The sequence below is a fragment of the Ciconia boyciana genome, chromosome 8 (assembly GCF_034638445.1).
Source record: "Ciconia boyciana chromosome 8, ASM3463844v1, whole genome shotgun sequence".
Classification (NCBI taxonomy): Eukaryota; Metazoa; Chordata; class Aves; order Ciconiiformes; family Ciconiidae; genus Ciconia; species Ciconia boyciana.
Window position 1 is genome coordinate 1593142 of NC_132941.1, and position 22260 is coordinate 1615401.

The 22260-nt window shown below is 43.3% G+C and overlaps 1 protein-coding gene across 6 annotated transcripts; it reads right to left on the reverse strand.

The window, feature by feature from the left end:
- Positions 1 to 2687: 2687 nt before the first annotated feature.
- Positions 2688 to 20438, reverse strand: KIF23 (kinesin family member 23). Of its 6 annotated transcripts, none has more exons than XM_072870568.1 (24): positions 20300 to 20438; positions 20091 to 20160; positions 19829 to 19957; positions 18379 to 18484; positions 17541 to 17677; positions 16750 to 16859; positions 15981 to 16151; positions 15001 to 15042; positions 14454 to 14566; positions 14185 to 14306; positions 13513 to 13615; positions 13097 to 13176; positions 12887 to 13006; positions 12196 to 12355; positions 11470 to 11637; positions 11079 to 11236; positions 10521 to 10694; positions 9611 to 9790; positions 8931 to 9212; positions 6732 to 6962; positions 5592 to 5674; positions 5230 to 5311; positions 5042 to 5112; positions 2688 to 3501 (listed from the first exon to the last, which is right to left on the reverse strand). In XM_072870568.1, exons 1-24 carry the CDS (start codon positions 20308 to 20310, stop codon positions 3486 to 3488), a joined length of 2919 nt encoding a protein of 972 aa, XP_072726669.1. In that variant the 5' UTR covers positions 20311 to 20438; the 3' UTR covers positions 2688 to 3485. The 6 variants fall into 6 exon arrangements, with proteins under 6 accessions (XP_072726669.1, XP_072726667.1, XP_072726668.1 ...); XM_072870566.1 differs by having other exon boundaries at positions 8931 to 9236; XM_072870567.1 differs by having other exon boundaries at positions 8931 to 9236; positions 20091 to 20157; positions 20300 to 20436.
- Positions 20439 to 22260: the final 1822 nt, after the last annotated feature.

The following is a 22260-nucleotide window of genomic DNA, read 5'->3' on the forward strand; positions in this document are numbered from 1 at the left end:
CCCACTTGCTTCAAAAAGGCTTTTCCATCCTCACTGACAGCAGACTGGGGGGAGGCAGCTCTGGCCAACATCAAGCAGGAGGCCTCGTTCAGCTGTTTCAGAGGAGCACTGGTAGAGGCAACCCTCCTACTGCGTGCTGCCGTTTGCCTTAACGCTTCCCACCGAATGTCAACGGAGACTAAAGAACGACAAGTACACAAAGATACCCACAATAAATGCCAGCCCTTTGTTAGCTGAGTAAATTGTGTGCTTAGCTGAGTCTTAGAGGAATCTTTGCAGAGTAAACACTGCCGGTACTATGTGCGAGAGTAAATATGTGAAGAAGACGCAAAGACATGAAGAATGACTTCAGAGGAATGCGATTGAGTGGCACCGAACACAACTCTGCTGACGGAAAAGCGTTGCTAGACCTGGGCTAGGAAACTGAGCTGGGTGGGCACGCTGAGCTGCTCCTGCCCCGGCAAGAGGCCCCGTGTCTTCTCCTGCCCAAGCTAACAGACTTCACGAGATGAGCCCAAGCTCTGCTTCTTTCCAAACATGAACCCAGGGCAGCTTGCAAAAGCTCGTTCTCACTCATTAGGTTTCAATCTTTAAAGTTATCTCTGGTGCCCATCACAGGAGGTAATAATAGCATTTGAGTAATTAAAGATGTAACTAATTAAGACAGGAGGGAGGTGCACTACAGTTGTGTTGGCTGCAGAGGGGTGATGACTAGTCAAGACTTCAAGCCAGGAAGAGCAGCCCAGCCTTCAGCGTACCCTTCAATCCTGCTCAGAGGCACAGGGCAGCACAGTTAGCTCGGCGCTAGACCTCGAGGGCAGCGGAGGGACATGAAGAACAAGTCACAGACTCAAGACAAGTCGTTACCATGCTGCCACCTTCCTCACAGCACTGGCACGGCCAGATATCCTCCTTAGCAAGGTCTTCTATTTGCGCTTTTGATTAACCTTTATAATAGGACAGAGTGGCTGCAGCAACTATTTTCTCTGTGCTTAACAGCTTTCTCCTTCAAAACAAGAAATTTCCGAGCAAAGCTCTTGCAAAACACTCGCGTCAAAATACAGACCTTGGCACGGACCAAGAAATAAACACTTTGGCCACGCATCCTTTGCCACCGGTGATCTAAAAACCAGCTTTTTGAGAGCTAATTCAGAATGCTTTTCACATTGTTTCTGAAGCAACCCAAATGAAGCCATATTCTATAGCTAAACATTTTCCTTTACAAAGTTCCAAATATCAGTTCCTCGCGTCTCCCTCCCAGGTTTCCCCAGTAACACTTTCAGTATGACTTACGCCGATGACAGGATGATTGAATTCAAATCAAAGAGATAATGCGCTTGACAGCTTGCTCATCATTAATAGTAGATTAATTATTTTAGTGCATGCGAAGGAGTTAGTTTAAATGCCAGAAATAGGAGCACAGGCCTTATTTAAGTTTCTTTCATCGTTATTTCTGTTGCCTGCCCTTCCTATCCTTATGCTCCCGCAGGGCAGCAGCAAAGGCAGGAAGATGGGAGGCAGCGGGGAAGCTGCTGCACAGGTCAGGGGTATCCCAAGACTCCCCGGAGTGTGGAAAAGAGGAATTCCCTGCCCCGTGCCCAGGGCAGAGCCTTCCTCCCCGCAGGGCAGAGGAGGAGGGATCCAGCCCCAGCCCCTGACGGTTATTCCACACCACCTAGTGGCATCAGCTCAGCGTGCAGCTACAGCAGAGCTGCTTCCCACCGCCCCGTCACCAGACAGCACCGCATTTGCCTGTCAGGCTCAAGTCCAGAGGCCTCTTTTAAACCCGCACCTTTCTTCAGGCTGTTTTCTTCCCCTTGTTTTTTTTCTTCTGTTTACCACTTATTAGCTATATTCTAAGACACGGCATTTAACTAATTAGGCAGTAAAGAAAAGCAAAACTGTACTTCAGCCAGCATCCCGAACACGCATTTGACAAACGCATGCCTGCCACACAGAGCTATCTCTGCTTGTAGCTTTTTGAAGTAGGATGTCTTGTTTCCCAGACCAAGGCGGAAAGCCTCCGAAACCACTAAGCAGCACTGCCTGCTCCAGACAAGAGAATAACAACGCTCTGCCTCCTGCTTTCTCAGAGTGATTATGGTCAAGCTTGCTCTTAGCTAGGTGAACGCTTAGACTACCACAGAGGAACGGTGTTAGCGCTAGCCATTACTGCTGCTGTACAGCCTTCTGCTCCAGCTGTGGGCCTACAAGACCTGTGGAAAAGATGGTGTTTCTTTAGAATACAAGCTTTTTCATGGACCACCTGAAAATAAATTTGTTTATACCAGCTACAAACAGGCACTCATATTGGTCATTTTTTTCCTTAAAGAAAAAAAAACTCAAAAAAATCCCCTAGGCTTTATAAAAAAATGGTTTTTAAGCTACTTAATAAGAAAAGTTTTTCCTTATGCTGGAAAAAGCTCAAAGCTTCAACACCTTTTAACAAGGCAGTCGCTCACTCAAAATGGAACCAACTGCCCTTGAAAGCAATTTGCAGACATGAAGAGAAGGTTGTCCAAAACCTCTCCTGGGATCCAAGCAGATTCCTTGGTTTAAACTTCAGCAGTATCCCAAAAGGCGCCTTCATTCACAGCTCTTTGCACAAGAGACAGTCAAGACGCTGTGGTGCTTACCTTAGTTTCTGTAGCTTAGCATACCCCTAAGTAACAAGCACATGGTTTGTAAGAGCCATTGAATAAAAGTATTTATTTTAACACGTTTGCAGAGCCACACATATAAAGTTCTCACCATATCTGTGAGCAGATTACCCTTTTACCCCATATCTACAGATGTAAAACATTTAATTATTTACTTGCACTACAAAATAAAGTAGGTCTGATGTCAAGTCACCATTACTCATCCTATCAGTATTCTTGCTTCGTTACTATGAAGGTTTGAAGATTGAAATGTTTGCACAAGCTGATTTGCATATTAAATAATCAAAGGTAATTCTTCGAAGAAGAAATCCATATTACCAAGCTGTTGCTAGTAACAATAAAATATGAAATGGCATAGAAACACTCTTAAAGTGCGTTACTGCATCTAAATAAATAGCAGCATTTATGCCTCTTCAAAACAGAGGACCTGACAAGGAAGGGATAGTGATCAGAATACAAGTATTTTGCACTATAAAAAGAAAAAGCTGAAAAAATATGCAAGGCAAAAGCCTTGTGTCATTAGTCTATAAAGATACAGCTTAATAACAAGGGCTTCATACATACGAGACGGAAGGTGTTCTTCAGAAGTCCAGAGGACACAATGGCAGAACCCCCCTACATCTACTGAAAATATACACACCCACACACATGCTTCTTTGGGATCGCAAGAAGTATCTCCCATTTAACCATTGCCTAGCACAGGCCGTTATAAAAATATACGCCTGTAGTGATAACAAAGCAGTTTTTATCCAGTTTATCACTGGCAGCAGGTATTACATCAGTCTGATAAAATCAAGAGGATTCCAACGCAGTAGTACGTGAAGTTCATGGCTTTCTTCGCCTAAAAAAAGAAAGAAAAGAAGCCCCAAACTTTCAGATTTTACACAGTAGCAGTTTTCCTTAACAGTAGTCAATAGCCTATTTACCTATTCTGCCGTATACGTAAGTCTCACATACCTCCTATGCAAAGAAACCCAACAATTAACACGAGAAAACTGAAGAGCTTATTTATCAAGAAATGCTTGTGTTTTGCTTTCTTTTTTAGACAGCCGTGAGCGTAAAACAGTTTTATTATTTATTAAGTTAAACTAAATACAAGCTCCAACTCAATACACAGGCAAACTAAAGGATTTACTACAATATGCTGTGAGTAGCAGTAGCCACCTTGAGCAAGACCCAGTTTCTAATAAGAGATGTAATAGAGTATACGCTGACATGATGAAAGGCACATATTTGTCACCTTATCTGAAAGGGGGATTACTGATTTCAGATACTCTCCAAAATACCCCTTTCTAAACTTTTGGGATTCCAAATGCAATAAGTTTAGTTCATTTTGGCTTCATAGAAACCTCTTTACCTCTCCAGCCCTCTCTCCTGCCTGTAAACATGTCTGGCAAAACTGCAAATTGTCTTCCCCCAAGCTGAATAGGTGACTTCCACAGCACCGCCAGCACCTATCTGCAAGAGGCCAAATCTGGATATTGAGTTCTGTTCTGCAACACCTAGTTTAACAAAATGATCTCATCTGCGGCATTTCTTTTGTCAGTGAAGTGTTTTGTTAAGACACGGGGCTCAAATGTTGGGTGCCAGCCTTACAAACTGCAGGATCATTTCAACTTTTTGCTAGAAATTGGGACTTCTGACTCGGTAAGTTTGCATTTATGTGCGCAACCGCCACTGATCCCACCACGTTAAAGAATGATCAGACAGCCCTGAAGAATTCAGATTGTTATCTATGCATTTGAAAAAGAGGCAAGTTTCTTCTGGCGTGACTAGAGCCCATGCTTCCGTAGCAGGTGCCTGGACAACTACACAGCAGGTAGCAGCTGGAATATTAGCCACAGTCAAATATACCATTAGGTATATCCTACGGTTGCCTCAGTTCCCTCCTCCCTACCTCATACTGAAATTGTAACCTTATTAAATTTAAATTTATCTAAAGATACAAAAATGAGTATTCTTCACTACATCAGCATCCGATAAAGGCTAGGGGGACAGAAGAGGGATACAGCTTAGTACTTTGTCACTGCCATCCCTAACCCTATTCCACTCTGGACCTGCCAGGCATCCGACAGTTCCCAGCTTTTTACAGTCAAGATAGCACAAGATCAAACTTGACATTCTGCTCACTGCGCTGAATGCCAGAGTTTTACCCAGAAGACAAGTTTTAATAATTCTGCTTAGAGTCTCCTACGGATCTATCCTGTCACCAGTTTCCAACACTGAATAGGCCTGCTTATCTTACAGTATTAAGGAGGTATGCACCCCAAACCTGAAGCGGGAAGGGCAGCAAGGTCAAGGGAAGGGGGAAGTTGTCCCACTTTAGATGGTACCAGGAAACAGAATGCAATACCCCAGTATCAAAGGAGAGATGCACTTACTTGGGCTGAGCATGATGCTGATATCCAGGTCCAAGAGCTGATCCTGCCCTCATCTCCACTGCCACGGAACACTGAGAAGACACAGAAAATCAGTCTCCAGTGCTAACCCCCCATCCAGCTATCAGCATTACCCCAAATTCTCATCCAGATCAAGCACGAGATGTCCCCCTCCTTCGTTTATAGCTTACTCTGGTTTCTACATCAGTCCATTCAGAGTCTCCAGCATCTTCGGGTGGATCAGGATTGGAAGGTGATGACCTTCGCTTTCGACTGAAAGAGTATGTGGAAAAAAAAAGTTACAAGCGTCATGTATTTTGGCAGATTCTCATACACAAGAGAATACATTTTATACTTTCTAAATAAATACTTTGCTCTCAGCAGCAGACCAGCCTTAAAAGCAGCTACAGTGTCTATAAGCCTCTCCAGGTTACTTTTATATGATTTCAAGTTAGATGCAACAACATTTTGTTCAATCATTTGGACCAGAATCAGCTACTACTGGAGTTACATACCACCAACAGTGTCAGAACCTAAAATTCAGACAGCTCACCCAGTTGGAGATTCTTGCTTCAGAGTCTCTATCTCTGTGAACTGCACAGCCTGTCCACCACCCCTGGTTTTGAAAACATCACCCTGGAAACCAAAAGCAGTTAACAAGGTACAGTCACTAGGTCAGTACGATGGCTACAGTGCCAGTTTTCACATCAAAACTTAAGCGCTTACAAATGTCATTTCCTTGCAGGTTAGTAGCCAGCAAGCACAGGTGCACAAATAAACTCTCCCCCATTATAAATCTTATTATACACAGGACAATAAAGAGCGAACACCGTCTACGCTGATGATCATGCAAGGTACCCATTGAGCAGTCACTACGATGACAAAGATTTCTATATGATAATGACGACTAAGTAATACTACAGAAATCACGTCATAGGCTTAGTTTCAATAGTTCCATTCCACAGCATGAACAGGTACGTTTTCAGCTATGCAAGACTTTGCTTTTGAAAACACTGCTGGAACCTACAAAGTTACCTTACAGGAGCGAGAGCTTTTTTAAAGCTCAAAAAGAAAAAAGACAATATTGGAAGGTCTGTGACCATAGGAAAAAATGAACCAAAAGCTTCTTGCTACAAATTACAAAGAGCTCTCAATTTGCCTTAGGTAAGTACAGTCAGCATTTCAGGACACAAACATTGCAAGTGTTCAAAGCCTAGGCTGTCTCACCAATTTGTTTGTCAGCGGACTACTAGAAATTATGTCCTGGAGCATTCGAGCATCCATCACTGCAGCAAGCTTACTCATACCGCTAGTGGAAATCGAATAACATCACTCCAACAAGACTGACTCCACAAGATTAGCTGCAGCCACAAGTCTAAGAAACTTCCACTACAAATGGATTATTGCATTTTACTAGAGGAAAAACAAACTTAATTACTTTCAAGGAAAACGATGACTGAGATAACCAAGCTTATCTTGGTTCATATGAAGTAATGACAAAGTTCAAGAACAGTATTTTCAGACTCTAAAAGCTCCCTTGAATCTAGCCGCACAAAACTTTCAAATCAAATCGCTTAGCAGATTGAGTCAAACGTACCCGTTTGCAAGCCAGTAAGCCCGTAGCACAAATACATTGCCAGAAATAGGCTTTGACAGGGTTATCACAAGTTTACGAGGAAGGCGTTTGCTTTACCTTAATTAGTTTTGTTTCAATCTCCCCGTCAGAGGCTAGCTCCTGGTGCGTCAGCATATACTTGTCACACTTAGCTAGTGCCTTTTCACTTGCAGCCGCTACTGTGATGGCATGAGGGACATGCGGCTGCATGACTGTTTCAGTGGGCAGATTAGAAGGTGGCTTATGATCTACCCATCTCTCCCCAGCTGAGCGTGACCGTCTGTGTCTGAGACGAACTGGAGGTGCGTTCTGATCAGAGTGGAAGAGAATCAGAAGAAATCAGCACACAGTAAATCTCTCGGAGGATATCACTAGCAGAAGTGAACTTTGCAGGTCTGGTTAAGATGTGTTTGTATGAAGATCAAAGCTTCGTTCCTAAAGTGCTTTCAGAGTGCATCCTGAAAGGCACCATTACCAAGAACCTTGCATAAAATTATTAATGGATTATTTCTGTGCCAATTCCTTTTTTTTTTTTTTTTGTAAGTTTTAGCTAAATGTTATCCAATCTGTTGTATTCCACAACTAGTAAAGTTTCCTCAAGGAGGACATCTTTACGTTTGGTAATGCTCCTCCCGAGTCTCCAAATCAAAACGGATTGCTATGAACACATTAACCAACCAGAAAAGAAAAAATTATGTTTCCATGGATGCATTCATGGATTAAAATGTATTTTTGAGGTAGCAAAGCAAGCAGACCGAGTATGGATTTCCAACATCTCTAAAGGACGCAAGACCTCATAACACTTCTCAGTAAACAGAGCAGAGGAAGCGTCCCCTTGTCCTAGTGCTATCGCTTCTGAACTCAGCTGTTGGAAACCCATGAGAAGCAATTGAAGTTCATATCTTTTTATTTTATGAACATGAACATTATTGTCAGTTGCTCAGGAAAATCAGAAAAAAAATCTGGAAACTTGTTTAAAAGCCGTGGGTGCCCTCAAGATCTTTGAATGGGCTTTTGAAAGAGTATTTGCAGACTCTCTCTGTTCTATTTACATACTAATTTTAGAGACCTCTGAATCATGGTGAGGTTACATAACCCAAACCTATGAATGCAAATTGTATGCGCTGTATTTTCAGGTGATGAGCATCAATTAGGATTTCTTTCACCAATAGACATGAGATCAGCTGTGCCCCTTACAGATAAACCTCTTACAAATCTAAAGCAGCTCTTAAAAATTAAACGAATATAGGGAAATGTGGCTTTCAGCAAAAATCTTCCATTAAAAAAAAAAGAAAGAAAGAACAAACTTCAATACTTTTTCCTCCCCTTTCAGTGGGCAAGAACTTATTTCCATTGATGGTTTTTTGAAACAGTTCTGCCAAGGTGCCTTAGAAGTTATGTTCCAAGGAGAGGGTACACTACTACCGGTCACATTTTACTGTGGCGGAGACCACATCCCTTACTCTGCTGACAGTGATTCGTGTGTTAGTTAATTGGAATAGCATCTGCTTAAAAGCATGTCCTTGACTTCAAAGAGCCAGCAAGTAACAGAAATTTTGAGAACGCTATCGAAAAAATGAATCATACCACGATAAACTTTCCTCCTCTCGAGAAGCTCTCTCAAGAGGCTGGGGTTGTACAATTCTCTTCGATTTACCTGAGCCACTGCGACAGTGCTAGAACACGATAGAGACACCACCGATACAAACATTTGCACGCATCAGTTTAATGAGAGGAAAAAAAAAGTCTCCCACCTGTAAGCAAAGCCCCCAGTTTTAACACAGATGTGAAAATTAGGGAAGACTATTCTAAGAGAGTTAAAGTTAACAGTCACACAAGTGAGACGTTTGTCCAAGCACTATTTCCAGTAGACATTTGCAGATATGGCTCGTAAGACCACCTTTTAAGCTGCCCAAACAGACTATAGTAAATTGCAGGCTGCAAAATAGATTTGAGGAGACAGACACAAGTTAAAACACAAGGACATTCACAGCTAGAGAAAAGGTCTAGCTAGTTAGGAGTTCCTTACAAGAGCTATCTATGCGCTAGCAAGAAACACACACACTGCTTTTAAGGAGTTTTTAAATGTCAAGTTAAGGAGTCAAATAGAATGAGTAGTGAGACTCAACTGGGAAACAGTACTGTTCTGTGAGAAATACATTTAGGGGAAAACTCCAATCTGTGTTAGGTGTGCTCAATGTAAGAGAGCAGTTGTAGTGAGCTTTTGAGCCAGACTAAGCAACACTACGTTTAGCTTTTGACAGGAGCAGCACTAACCCTGCAGCATTGATCCTCTTCTATTTCTAGCTCATCTCTACGCCTGGGAACCTCAATGACTCCAGTCCAGCACATCCCTCGCCTTCTGTCTGAGGTGTTATAGTCTCTACTTTGTTCTGGTTCTTGTTGTCTACTCCTTGCATTAGAAGTGCCACTGGTATGCTTGTGCGAAGGGGTTTTCTGCTCCCATTCCATAACACAGGATGCCACAGAAATGCTGCTACAAGAATTAGAACGTCTGTGCACCTGCGGGTTGCTCACGAGCCGCTGGCTGTTAGGGACCTGAATAATAAAGTTACTAGAAGGCTAGAGAGAATGGGAAAGAAGTTAGTGAACATACAGAACTGTCAACTTATAAGGCAATAAAACAATGAATACTGACAATGTGCAGAGTGACAATTCAGCTATTCAAGCTTATGGGTTTGCATAGGTATTGTGTTGCAGTGACAGCATTAAGAATCAGGTGTTCTTCCAATACTAGTAGCATTAGAAAGTAGGAGCACAAATAAAGAGCACTGATAAATACAACGGGAGATGAAGAATTCAAAGCAAGTTTAAGTTATCCAAATTCTGTGCTTGGGAACTATTTTCTAGCCACTAGAGAGAACTGGTCTGCACTTCAGTTCTTTCTTATAAATATGCTTTTCCCTATATCAAGGAGTGTTTCAAAGGCAACTTACAGGTACTGGTGAAGGAGACACTGATCTCTGAATAGGCTTCTCTCTGTCCCTCTCCCGTGAAGGCCTCTCTGGCTTTTCATTTTTTGGTTCAGTAACAATGGCCTTCAGTTGCTTCAGTTTTTCATCTTTGACCCAAAGTTTGTTCTGCATTTCCAGCTGCTTTGCTGCTACACGGCGCTCCTACAAAGACAAGCGAGGAAAAGCATGAAGTACCTTACACGAAAGCACAAGTAATCGTGCTGAAAGTTTGAAGAAAATTGCATATTCCACATGGAATGAGGTTCTTCCCTGCTGAGATACAAGCTATTGGAAATAATGACACACCAAGCTAAAGAAAGACCTTCCAGATTATAAAACAGTACCTTGTTTAACGTCATAATAATTTTGCTTCCTAAATTATGACAAATGGGAGCATGTCTAACTATAGTTCTATCAATGGTCCTGAAGTAGTAAACAGCCCTGTAGTAGTAAAAATTAATCCCTCAGATTTCCTTTCCTTATTGCTTGTCAAGTGAACATCTGAGCAAGAGTTGACATGAGGGTAAAGGGGAAACCCTGACATTAGGCTTCTTCAGCCGACAGAACAAGAGAATTACTCCTTAGAGTGCCACAAACCCAAAATAACAAATTCTAGATATTGAAATGAAGTGACACAGTGCTTGAGAGCTGCTCTACCTGCATCAAAAGTCCTCGAGGAATTTATTGTATCATGCTACGTTTATAAAAGTTAAGTTCAAAATGTCTGTTCGAGTCCATAATTAAAAGACAAACACATCTCCATTCTTAATGCTACTACTATGTAAAAAAAAAAATACTACTATATAAAAAAACACACTGCAAAAACAAGCTGCCCAGCTCCCCCCAGCATTGCCCCATTACACATTTCTAATAGATAGGGTAGTGTCCTTACACACTCCTTCTCCCATTTCATGGTTGTTTCTGCCACCATGCCTTGCAATCGTGCCTCCAACCTCCGCTTGTCAGAAGCCTGACGTTGCAATTTCTGGCTCTTGCTTTCTAGTTCTTGCTGAAGATTACGCTTGTCTTCTTCATAAATTGTCGCAGTTTTCTCTAAAATCTCAATCTGGAGGAAGAGAGGAAGGACTTGGCTATGCTTCTTAGAAGCACAACCATCTAAGCCCAGAATTGCTAGTTACATTTGACTGTTAACCTGTACCAGAATATATTAGCCATTGTACAAATACACCCAGATAAATAGTCCACATTCCAAAAAGTTTCAGAGATTTTACAACTTTCTTGTAAGTTGCCCATCTTAATGTATTAAGAAAAGCCTCACCTCATAAGAAAAAAGCCAAAAAGCTAAAAGTGTTCAGTAAAGTTCCCCACAAAATACTTCCAATCTTGTTTCCAATACCCATCTTGCAAGCAACTTCTGATGTCAAGAAGCTTGCCAAATGGTACACAGAAACACATTTTGTGCTTAGCTTTAGACAATGAAAAAACTGACCTTGTATTCCAAAGTTTTAATTTTCTTCTCCAGGCGTTCTAGCTCCATTTTCTGTCCTGCTATTGTTTTCTCTTTTTCAGACAGTTTTCCTTGAATATAATTTTCCTTGGATATGACACTGGAGTCAAAGTCTTGCAGCATTGTTTTAAATGCAAGCACTGCAAGAGAATCAATACATTTTATCTTCTCACTGTATCTCCACGGTATCAAAAGCAGTTCTGTTTTTCTCCTACGAATTTAATGTTACCAGCTATTTCATTACCTCAAAAAAAGGTTTTTTAAGTGATCAGTCTAGACAAGATACTTAATTCCTGTTGGTACAGAAGAGTTCCCTTGAGTAGTAATAAGGGCGCCAAAAAATCTAGCTCCACACTGATGTTCAAATTCTTACCGTTTTTGGCAAACTCCTCCGACAACATTTGCCGTAGTTTATGGCGTTTTTCCAGGACTTCAATAAGCTTTGGAAGTGTTTGATCATCATTAACATCCAATAGCTCACATGAAGGCAATGGAGGAAAGTTCTGCAAAAACATTTCTGAAACACATTGCTCTTCTGTTTCTGTAAGATCGAAAGCCAAGAAAGTCTGTCAGCAAGCTACAGAACAGAAAAACTCCATTTGACAATGCACAGCCACAGATCATTCATTCCACAGTATCACGAAGCAGACAGAACTTAGAATAATTAATGAGAACTAGAAGTTTTCAGAAGAGATGACAGTGTTGAGAAAAGATTAAATGTGACATTCTCGATTCATTGCTTTATAATACCTCCAGGCAACTCCTGATTTCTAAAGTAGGCCCTAAGCGTACAAAAACATCAAAGTATCATCCTCAGCACAATTTCCTTTCAGGAGCTGCGATAATGGGACCATGAATTCAACTCATCACCAATAACAAAGAATTACTTGGAGACTTACACAGTAACTGGGTTTATACTACAAGTAGCACTGTAGCATGAAAAGAGCAGTACCTATTGCAGAGAAGGCTCACAACTACCAGCTAAGTGAAGTTCCTTTTGCAGTTTCAAGGCTCAAATAATTTGTTTTAAAATAGCCTTCAACTCCTAACAGAAAAAACAAAACACGGTGCTGTAATCACCTCACATTCTAGTATTTACCTCCATTTATTGGGCCACCCCGCATCTCCAATTTCCGTGAGAGTTCCTCTCTGAAGGCTTGATTCCTAAAGCGCCGTCCAGGCGTTAAGCCACAGAGAGGTCTATCAACAGGTCTTGCAACTTCAACTTCCTGGGTCATTTCGGCGAAGCGCATGACTTGCTACAAAAGAACAAAAGCAAGCTTAACAGCCAAACTAACCAGCAGCAGTCCAATGTATGTTTGAAAGTGATACCTTAGGTCAATAAAAGCATTAGAGGAGACATTATCAAGCTATAATCTCAAGTAGTTCCCAGCTAGATAGCTTGCGATTCTAACGCAGAGCATCCAGAAACCTTCCCAGTAATAGCTCCCCGACCTCACCCCCAGGGAACCACAGAACCGACTGTGCAGATAGATGAAGTTTTTGCAAGTACTGTCACAGTACGATTAAGCACCTAAATACGGCGGAGTATTTGGACTTCTGCGAATAAGAGAAACTTTTCCTATTTTACAGGGAAATAGCAGTTGTCATTTTTAAGAGGAAAAATAAGACTTGGAGGGCACATTTGCCTTATAGTATTATATTTGATTACTAGTGTCCAAGCAACAAAAAAATATCATTCCTGTCACCTACTAGACAAGTACAGTAATTCAGTGATAAACATGAAAAAAGAGTAGGAGGGAATGAGGTAAGATCTGCAAGGAAGTTACCAAGCTTTCCTCGTAGTCCTCGGCTTTAGGATTAACGCACACAATCATACGCACTTTTCCTTCACCATCAAAATAGTTCTTGAAGAGATGAGTCAGTTTGGAATCTCTGTACGGGACCATCTTAAAAATAAAGTACATGAAAGATCTCGTAAGCCTTCATTACACCACATCTTCATCAAATCAGAGATAATTAGATAACAGGTTGCATACCTTATTTGTTCCATACATCTGGTTTTCCCGTAGAACTTCAATACATGTTCTTAATGTCATTAGTGACTGATTAATATTACCTTAAAAAAAAAAAACAAACAAACCACAAGACAAAAAACTCTGTAAGCAGCCATTTGGATCACACTCCCAAATTATTTAGCAGTTCTTAAGTAATAAATTGCCTGGACTTAAGTTATATTTGTTACAGATAACTGCTCTAATTAACTGAAATATCAGAATAAATGCTACTAAACTTCTGGTTTCCAAACTGGAGGATTTAAGGTCATCAAAACAGACAACTGAACAGCATAACAGAACACTTCAATTCTTCCTATGATTTCTCTACTAGGAGAGAAGACTGCTACGAGCATGTATTAGCACATGAAGTTACCAGGCTGTCTAAAGGCGATACATACCTGCTTCTCGCAACCTGTTCCCTTCAGCTTTTGTTCTATTAGTTCTCTCACTCCCAGCCAGATCAACTAAAGACAGCTGGCTTAAAGTGATCTGTTCTTTCTCCTATTACAGAAAACAAATTATGTTAGGCTAATGATTAGCTCTATATTCCTTCTAACGGGGTGGGGGGGAACACCCCACTCCCCCAAACCTAAACCAGCAGGCACACTTCAAAAGAATGTGTGTTGTGCCTTTAAATAAAGTCCGAGGGTGTTTTTATAGCCCTTAATGCAAGCAGCTATGCACCGCTAGCTTTTTTGTGATTAAGTTTAGCAGAACCCTTCCATCTTGGGCCACAAGATAAATACAATAACCACACTCGTTCAAATCCTTCAAGTTTTAGATTCTGAACAGGTTTCGCTCAAAAGAAGCGGAGGTAAAGAACAAAGGAATAAGCAGCTTCACACTCCATTTTAACGCTCTATTTCCATTACAAAAAGGAGACTATTCTGTCAAAGACTTGAAATGGAATAATTTCCTTCAAAATGAAATTGCTAACGAGCAAGATGTGTACGCTCGAGACCGGTAACTGTTACAGGAGGCCATGCTGCAAGGTTCCCCACCTTTTCTAACCCACATATACATGCATATGCGCGCACAGTTCTCCTTTAATAGCCTGCCCCGGAATTCACCTGCAGCACATTATCTCCATCTGCATCCAGGGGTGCCTGAGCCAACTTTATTATAAAAACACTGTGAGAGCGACTGGATTCTCGATTCAGCTGAGTGTTTGCAATACGCCTCTTCTTTTGACCTGTTTACAAGAACAAAAACAATCCCTCCAAAAACCTGTTTCATTTAGCAAACTTGCCACCTGGCAAAGCCAATTCTGTTTTCAGCATGATAGTCTAAAGGATTACACATCTGTACTGAATTTAAGAAGGTATAGTCCAAGATTTACCTCTCCAAAACACTTCAAAAGCTTCTTCTGTAGATTTCACCTCTACTTCTGTGCATCCTGTGACGTACATGTTGTGATTCTGGTCCTCACGAAGTATTTTGGATTGTGGAGGTCTTAAGGACAGGGAAGAAATTAAACAAAGAAACACAACACTAAAATTGAGTGGAGTTTTCTGTACAACAAGACATTGTGTCATGCAAATTTTCTTTTGTTTAAGTACAAAATTCAGACTGAATATGTCAATTATCCATACAGCAGATGGAAGAGGAAGTACAAGAACATGGACACACATTCAGCCAAGATTAGTTACACTTCAGCTACTGCTTTAATTTAAAAGCTACGTTTAATTGCAATTCTTACTGGAAATCATGGGTTTGGATGGCAGCTATTGTTTTTCTACATGCATACAGAAGCAAGATGGCTTCAACAGCATTCTATATTTGCTAGTAAAGCAAGAAGAGAGGGAGTCAGTCTCAGTTTATTTTCTGCTTCTACTAAAAGAAAATGTCACTTTTCAGTATTCGGAATAATATGCTTATGCACATACATAAAGTCACCGTTTCGCACAGGAGTGTTGCAATTGTTCCACCTACCAAAAAAACAGGGTTAAAAAATATTAAGTCATTCAGCTTGTGTCTAAAATCTTTTTTATATATAATACACTGTAGCTTCCATAAACAGAAATAATCCAAGATTCTTCATAGGCTGATTTTTGGACATAGGCGTAATACTAAACCAATAATTTTATTCTTCTTTAAATAGCATTCAGACATTCAAACTCATTTCAAATCAGCACCCTGGAGACAGCTCTTGATGTTTCAGAGCAATGGCTTGTTTTGCTCTAGTTAGGCTTTGTAAATCAGCCAACTCTTTAATTAACACATGTACCGATGGATACACGTAGGGTTTTAATGATTTAGGATTTAAAAAATATATTCAAAGTTTAAATTTGCAGACTGTTTTTCTGACGGTCTCAAGATTTACTGATTTTAGACATCAGCCAAGTACACACCTTTCCAAAAAATACCCAGAATTTCACTTGTGAGACAATTAATTTCTGTTTTTATGGAAATTACTGACATCAAGTGAAATAATATGCAAATTTGCATTAACTAAATAGCAACTTTCGCCCAATACACTGTTTCCAGGAGAAAAATGTCAGCTATGGAATGGCTTACTCTTCAAGTTGCAGTCACCTGCTAGGAATAGTACTCGCAGAATAGCATGAATAGACTTAGAATCTCAGTGGGATACAACATACTGCCTAATAAATTAAATATTTGCTTATTAATCTCCCATTATAACAAGGAAGGGAGCACCAAGTCTTCACAGCAACAGAACAACCATCAGTGCTTGGCACACTTAAATACTATTGCCTGGACTCCTTGGGCATCCCCTTTTCCATGTGATTTTTAAAGCGGTCTCCATGAATTGAGCCAGACTCGCCAAGACTACAGCCACAAAGACATACTGTAGTTCCCGCAACGGCATAACTGAAGTAGGAGTAATGGTATTCATAAAACTAACTTGGGTTTTATAGGATCAAAGGGAGCTTCCTCCAAGAGGTCATATATGTAGTTGTTGTAGATCTCAATATAGGAGACAAAGACACTGTAGACGTTATCTTCATCAACTTCTTCCACTTTGCAGTGATCTTGCACATTGATCATATCAGCAAATTCTGGATCTATTTGTCGCCTGTTGAACACACACAATAAGTGATTGTAGTGGAGCACCCACAGCCAGCTAACATGTCAGACAGCGACCATACAATTAAAAAGCAAGTTTACTGACAGATAGCATAATTCAAGTATGGAAGTGCTCACGCTAGCAACTAATGACAACACATCCAGTCACATTAGATTTAAAAAAGCACTCTGAAAAGTTTAAGTAGCTAAACTTTCATCTGACACTTGCTGCACTTGGCTGCAGTAAGGAATGCCTTGCAAAATTCCTGAGTAGTCAACATTTCTATCCTCCATTCAGCAATCTCCCTATTTTGCAAAATATCCCCAAGTGTAACTTCACAGTATTCCTCCTTGGTGAAGTCACAGCTTTTTACTCATGAGTTAACAGGTACAAAAACCAGCCTTCTGTTGCCTGATTCTGAGTCTTCTGATCTAAAAACTTAATTATGCAATTGCTCAAACCATACGAAATATACTAGCTTTCCTGTAATACTTTTCTTTCCTTTCTTCAAGGGAAGGATGAAGAGAACGAGGTAAGTTGAAACCACAATTTCAGAATAACACTGACATTAACTAAATTCATTCCGCATGTTACAACAGTTACTTACTTGCCAGATGGAGTTTTTGGAACAGGCATGGCATCTCTTTTCTGGCGCTCTAATAGAGCGTCTACTTCGCACTGAACGTCCACACCATTCTTGTCATCAAGCTTAAAAACCTGAGCAGTGAGTATAGTATGTTTAGACAATATAATGACAAACACTAGAGAACATAAGGTGTTGGCCAGCAAAACAAATTATTTGATCAAGCTGTCTGGCAACCAGCAAATACCACGCCCCTCACTAACACTCGATCTGCTGGCTAATGCAAAGTAGATCTGACAGAAAACAGATATTTCCGAGATAACAATATTTCATAAAAGCTCCCAAGCTAGCATGCTACCAAGGAAAAGACTTCCAGTATTATTTAAAATATATTTAGATACCAAAACTCCAGAGATGTTTGACCACAAGAAAAGCCTCACATCATGTCCTATATTATTTTAGATATTGTTTCCAGTGGCTTTTGTATCTTGCGGCTGGATTTCATTCCATAATTCAGAAAGCTTCCTCTTTCCCTTTTTATTGTTTTAAAAAGCTTAATTAAAGAATGAGCGACAATTATAAGGATAGCCAGACCATACATCTTCATGAAACATCTGTCCTAGCTACTACGCCTGCCTCCTTGGCCCTGCCCTTCAAATCTCAAGGGGGTGAGATCTTCTCGGTTGGTTTTCTTTTTGAAGTGTTCCAGTCACATGACTGGACAGGGGACAAGCACTTTGAACAGAACCTTTTTTTCTAGTGTTTTTAGGCTGTTACAAGCAACAGCACAGAGAATTCAGTGCAAAACTACTCACAAATCGCTTGGCCTGGAATGGTCCTATGCTGTTGAAGATCATATCCAAACACCGCGGGAGAAGTCCTCCATCACCAGGAGAGCCTGTCATGGTGTGTGTTTTCCCACTGCCTGTCACACCATATGTAAAAAGGAGACCTAGGAGGGACAGAAAAGTTACTGACTCATGCTTGCTGCCTCAAAAAACCCCTCAGTTATAATCACACACCCTGTCTTTCTCGGGTCAAACGTATTTGGGAAAAAAACAATGATTCCTTCTGAACAGATAACAGCAAACGATTCCAGCCCATCAAAAGCCACTGGCATCACTAGCGTTTACATCTCTCATTGACAGCCACTTCAACTACAACTGACTCTACCCCACCATCCTCTCTGGAAGCCAAAATGGAAGGAAGCCACTAAGCCCCAGGTGTAGAGTGCTGATTTGTTATGACTGTTACTGAGGAGTCTGACATAAGCCAGGTAGTTCAAGAACCAACACCATGGTATCAAATCATGCCCAGGAGATCAAGCCCTACAAACTGATTTCTTTCTGTAGGTGGATAAGTTATCCCCTTTCTGCAGAAGAAAAGCTTCTCCAGTTAACGGTGTACAAAAAGATTAGACTGTGACACAAGTAACACGCACATCATAACAACGGTAAATAGGTTTAGAAGTAATGAAAGGCAAGAAGAGCTTCCAAGGATGTTGTATAGGGGAGCTATTCTCATTGCAAACAAGGTATACATGTTTTTACCTAGACAAGCTAAGAAACCTTGAGACGTATGAAATCATAGCGATAGAAAAAAACCTGCCTGGTAGACATACGGAAAAGTGGTAGAGAACAAGTACTCGCTTACCATTTTTCCCACGAATGAGATCTTCCACTAGAGGTTTAGCCACCACGTCAAAAAGCTCCTTCTGAGCAACAAGGGTGCCAAACACTTCTTTAAATGAATATTGCGTCTGAAGAAAAAGAGATACACTGTCCTAAACCTTAGGTTTCCCTGTCCAGAAGTCCATTGCTTCAAAATGCTTCATTGCTTCATACCTTAGAACCCCTTTCCATCAGCTTACCAGAAAGATAAAGATTCTACTTTAGGATTATACCAGTGTGTGAACACGGGCAGTTGCTCCAATATAACTATTCTCAGACTAAGACGTGCCTAATGAAGAACAGCAACTGTCTCATTTTCATAGAGCTGAAGTCCAGAAATAACCAGAATGATCGCAAAGCCTGACCTCCCAGCCACTAGAGAATCTCACAATTCACAGCTTCAAGCTCAAACTTGTGCTTGAGCTCCAACCATCATCTACGCAAGCACCGAGCAAACGAACACCCACAACGGCCAAAGTCGAGTTGTTCCAGTATTTAACCACTTTGTTTTGAGCCTGTGTCTTTTTCCAGTCTAGCCTCAGTTTCCAGTCATAGGTTTTCAATATACTTTTTTTTTTTTTCATTAATCCGGTCACTTTTCAGTCAAAACACCTGCTTAGGTAAACATTTGAATTTTAAGGTTTTTTGCGCAAAGGTTTGCTTACCAAACTTTTAATTATTCTTTGCCTATTTCATTTAAGCCTCTGAAAACCACTTTATGTACTTCCTAGAAGAATTTCCCATACTGAAGTCGGAAAAAAAGTATTCTACATCTCAACTAACCTTCTTTTTTTCAGAAACACTATGACCATGTCTTATTTACAGTTACAGAGCTGTGTACTAAACCCTCCTGTTCCAGGAAACATTTGTATTGCTCAAGTAACAATATGAGCCGCTTTGTGACCTGCTACTTGCTTTTCTAGGCTTTGTGACATTTCACCAGTTTGTATGCGTAACCTACAGCTTTCCCCCATACACATTATATAAATAGGGAAACACTGCTTTTTTTACCCAACTTCAGTTTGGGGTAAATCAGCCATTAATTCATTCATGACTGGTTTAGCTTAGAGCTGGTTTCTTTCAATTAGTCCTACATGAAAAAGTCCTTCAGGCAGTCTAAATATTTGCCAACGTTGCTTTTGTTCCTTTTACCTTCCCTCTCCACCCTGCAGAAACCTTTTCGTACGTGGAAAATATATTTGATGGCTAAGGGTGCATTTTTGCTCTAGATGGTTTTCGGGTTTTGAAAATTCGCTTTTCTAAAAGCGCAAGCGGCTGATCGCAAGACACCGCAAGCCAACGGAAAACATCGACGGCTGGGAAAAGGACCTCGATCCCGAATTCCAGGCTTGGAAAACAGCCCCTTCAGCCGAGCACAGCTCCAAGGAGGAGGGCAGCGGCGCGGATTTCCCCACCGCCCCCCAGGCCGTTACCTCCCGGTACTCCCCGCTGCGGAATATCCTGTATCCGTCGGGCGGGTGGATCTGCACCGTGGTCTCGCTGATCACCTCGATGCAGCACTCCTGGTCGGGGCGGCTGAGCGGCCGCACCCTGCAGTACACCTGGGGAAGGGGAGGGGGGGGACAGGGCCCGTCGTCCCTCAGAGCAGCCCCGAAGGGCGGCAGCACGCCGAGCCGCCGGGGGCCCCTCACCGGGGGGCCGCGGCCCCTCCCCGCCCGGCGCCCCCGCACTCACCCCCACGGGATCCTTCAGGCTGGGGTTGGACGGCTTCTTCAGCGCCGGCCTCCGCGGCGTCTTGGCCCTACTGGGAGAAGGAGGGAGGCCTGAGGGGCGGCCCGGCTGCCCTCACAGCACCGGACCGGACCCCCCCGGACCGGGCCGGCCAAACGGCCCCCCCTGCCCCGCGGCCGGACAGGGAGGGGGGGGTGAGGGGGGCGACTTACACCGCCTTCATGTCGCGGGGGCCGCGGCGGGCGGGGCCGGGGGTCGCGATCGAGGCGGGCGCTGCCGGCCGGGCTCCGCGCTGCCTCCGACCGGCGGCCCGCGCGCTCGCTGTGATTCAAATCTAACCAATCAGCGCGCGCGGCCCCGCTAGCGTCACCGCGCAGCGCGCGGCTACGTACAGGCGACGCCGTTCACCAACGCCCCCCCTCTCCCGCCCCGTAAGCGTTGCCATGGCGACGCCGAAGGGCGCGGCCCGGAGCGCGGGCGCCCCCTGCTGGGCCCGGCGGGGCCGCGGCGGCGGCGGCGGCGGCGGCCCGGGGCTGGGCGGGGGGGGCCGGCACGGCGGAGCCAGGGCCCGCAGGGAGGGGCCGGCAGCCCCGGGGCCTCGCCGAGGCCTGTGCCGATCCCCCGGGGCCGGGCCGGGTGTGGTCCTGGCGCAGAGCCGGGCCTGGAGGCCGGAGCCAGGCCCTGCCTCAGGGGAAGGGCCGGAGCCGCCGTGGCGAGGGCGCTGGGTGTCCCGCAGGCGGGGGGCAGCCGGCGGGGGAGCGGGAAGCCGCCCCTCCGCACCCCGCCTTCCCACCCCGGGGCTGCTTTTCCCCCAGCCAACTCGCCCTACGCTGGAGCAGGGAGGGAGACAAGATGTCGGTGCGGCCCAGGGCCCGGCCTGCGGGCTAGGCCGCGGGAGCCGCTCCCTGGAAGGGTGCCCGGGCCGTGCCTCGTCTTGTATTTGCCTCTTTTATCTGCTTAGTGTAAATAAAGGTTGGGGCTCAGGAAGAGAGGTGTAATCCAGCAAGTTCTCCGTGCCAGGGCCTCCCTGTGGCAGAGCCGCTACCTGCCTGGAGGTAAATTAGTTAATCCCTAGCCTGTAGGAATTATGTAAATGCTTAATGGTGGAAAGCAAAGCCTAAAATGTGAAGTTAAGAGAGGCATAAAAAGCCGGCCCAAACAAGTCCAGTGAAAGACCTACTTCTGACAAGGAAACGCTTCTAATTCAAATGGGGAAACTGGGGTAAAAGATGAAATAATTTGGGTTTTAACCCTGGGGAGCAGCTCTAAAGGCTTCCAGTGGGTTGAGCTCAATCTCGCTTAAACCACCGACTCCAGTCAATTCTTACTTTAGTGCAATTTAACTACATCGTTAGTTAAGGGGAAAAAGAAAAAAAAAAAGTGCAAAGAAGCCCCAAACAAGCTGTCTTTTACTATGACCGCTATCGGAACAAGCCACTGTCCTGGCCCAGACTTCACTTCTTAAACAGTGTTTAAAATACATTGAAACAGACACATCTGTTAATGTTCTCGTAACACGCATCAAGGATACCAACGGTCAAAATGGAACTGACCCCCCCAGGAGCAGAACCAGAGCCTCGCGTGCAGTCCCACCGTCACGGAGTGCCTCGCAAGCCACGACCCTCCTTGCCCTGCACCCTAAAACTGGTGAGGTGGGGCTGCCGCCCTAAAAACCAGACTGAATTCCCAAAGCCCTGGGAACTAACGGATAAAAGCGCCTGAAGCTGCACTTGCAGCAAAAAACTCCGCTCAGGCTTCCGCTGACTGCCGCGGCAGCGTCTCGCTTCTCCTCGATCCCGGACCGCTTAGGACTTGACAAATTAAACCCGGCATACTGATATCCACCCGGGAAGTGATACACGCAGGATGGATGAGAGCACAATTCAGTATCGTCACGGGAGGAAAGGTGGTTTAACGAACAAGCTAACGATGCGCACACCAGACGCCTTTCCCAAGCCTGAAGGTACCCTCATTCCAGCTTATTTAAATCCTCGTCGTGCATTATACCCTTCTGGGAAAGGACACGCGTCTTTTGGATTAAGCGTTAGTCAGGAATATTCAGATTCACCTTTTTTGCCTTAACCCAAAGGAACTCGATAGACCTAAAAATCTGCTGTATCTGCATAGTTCATCAGCGCAGTAAAATCTCCTTGGCTGAAGAGCGGATGAGTGA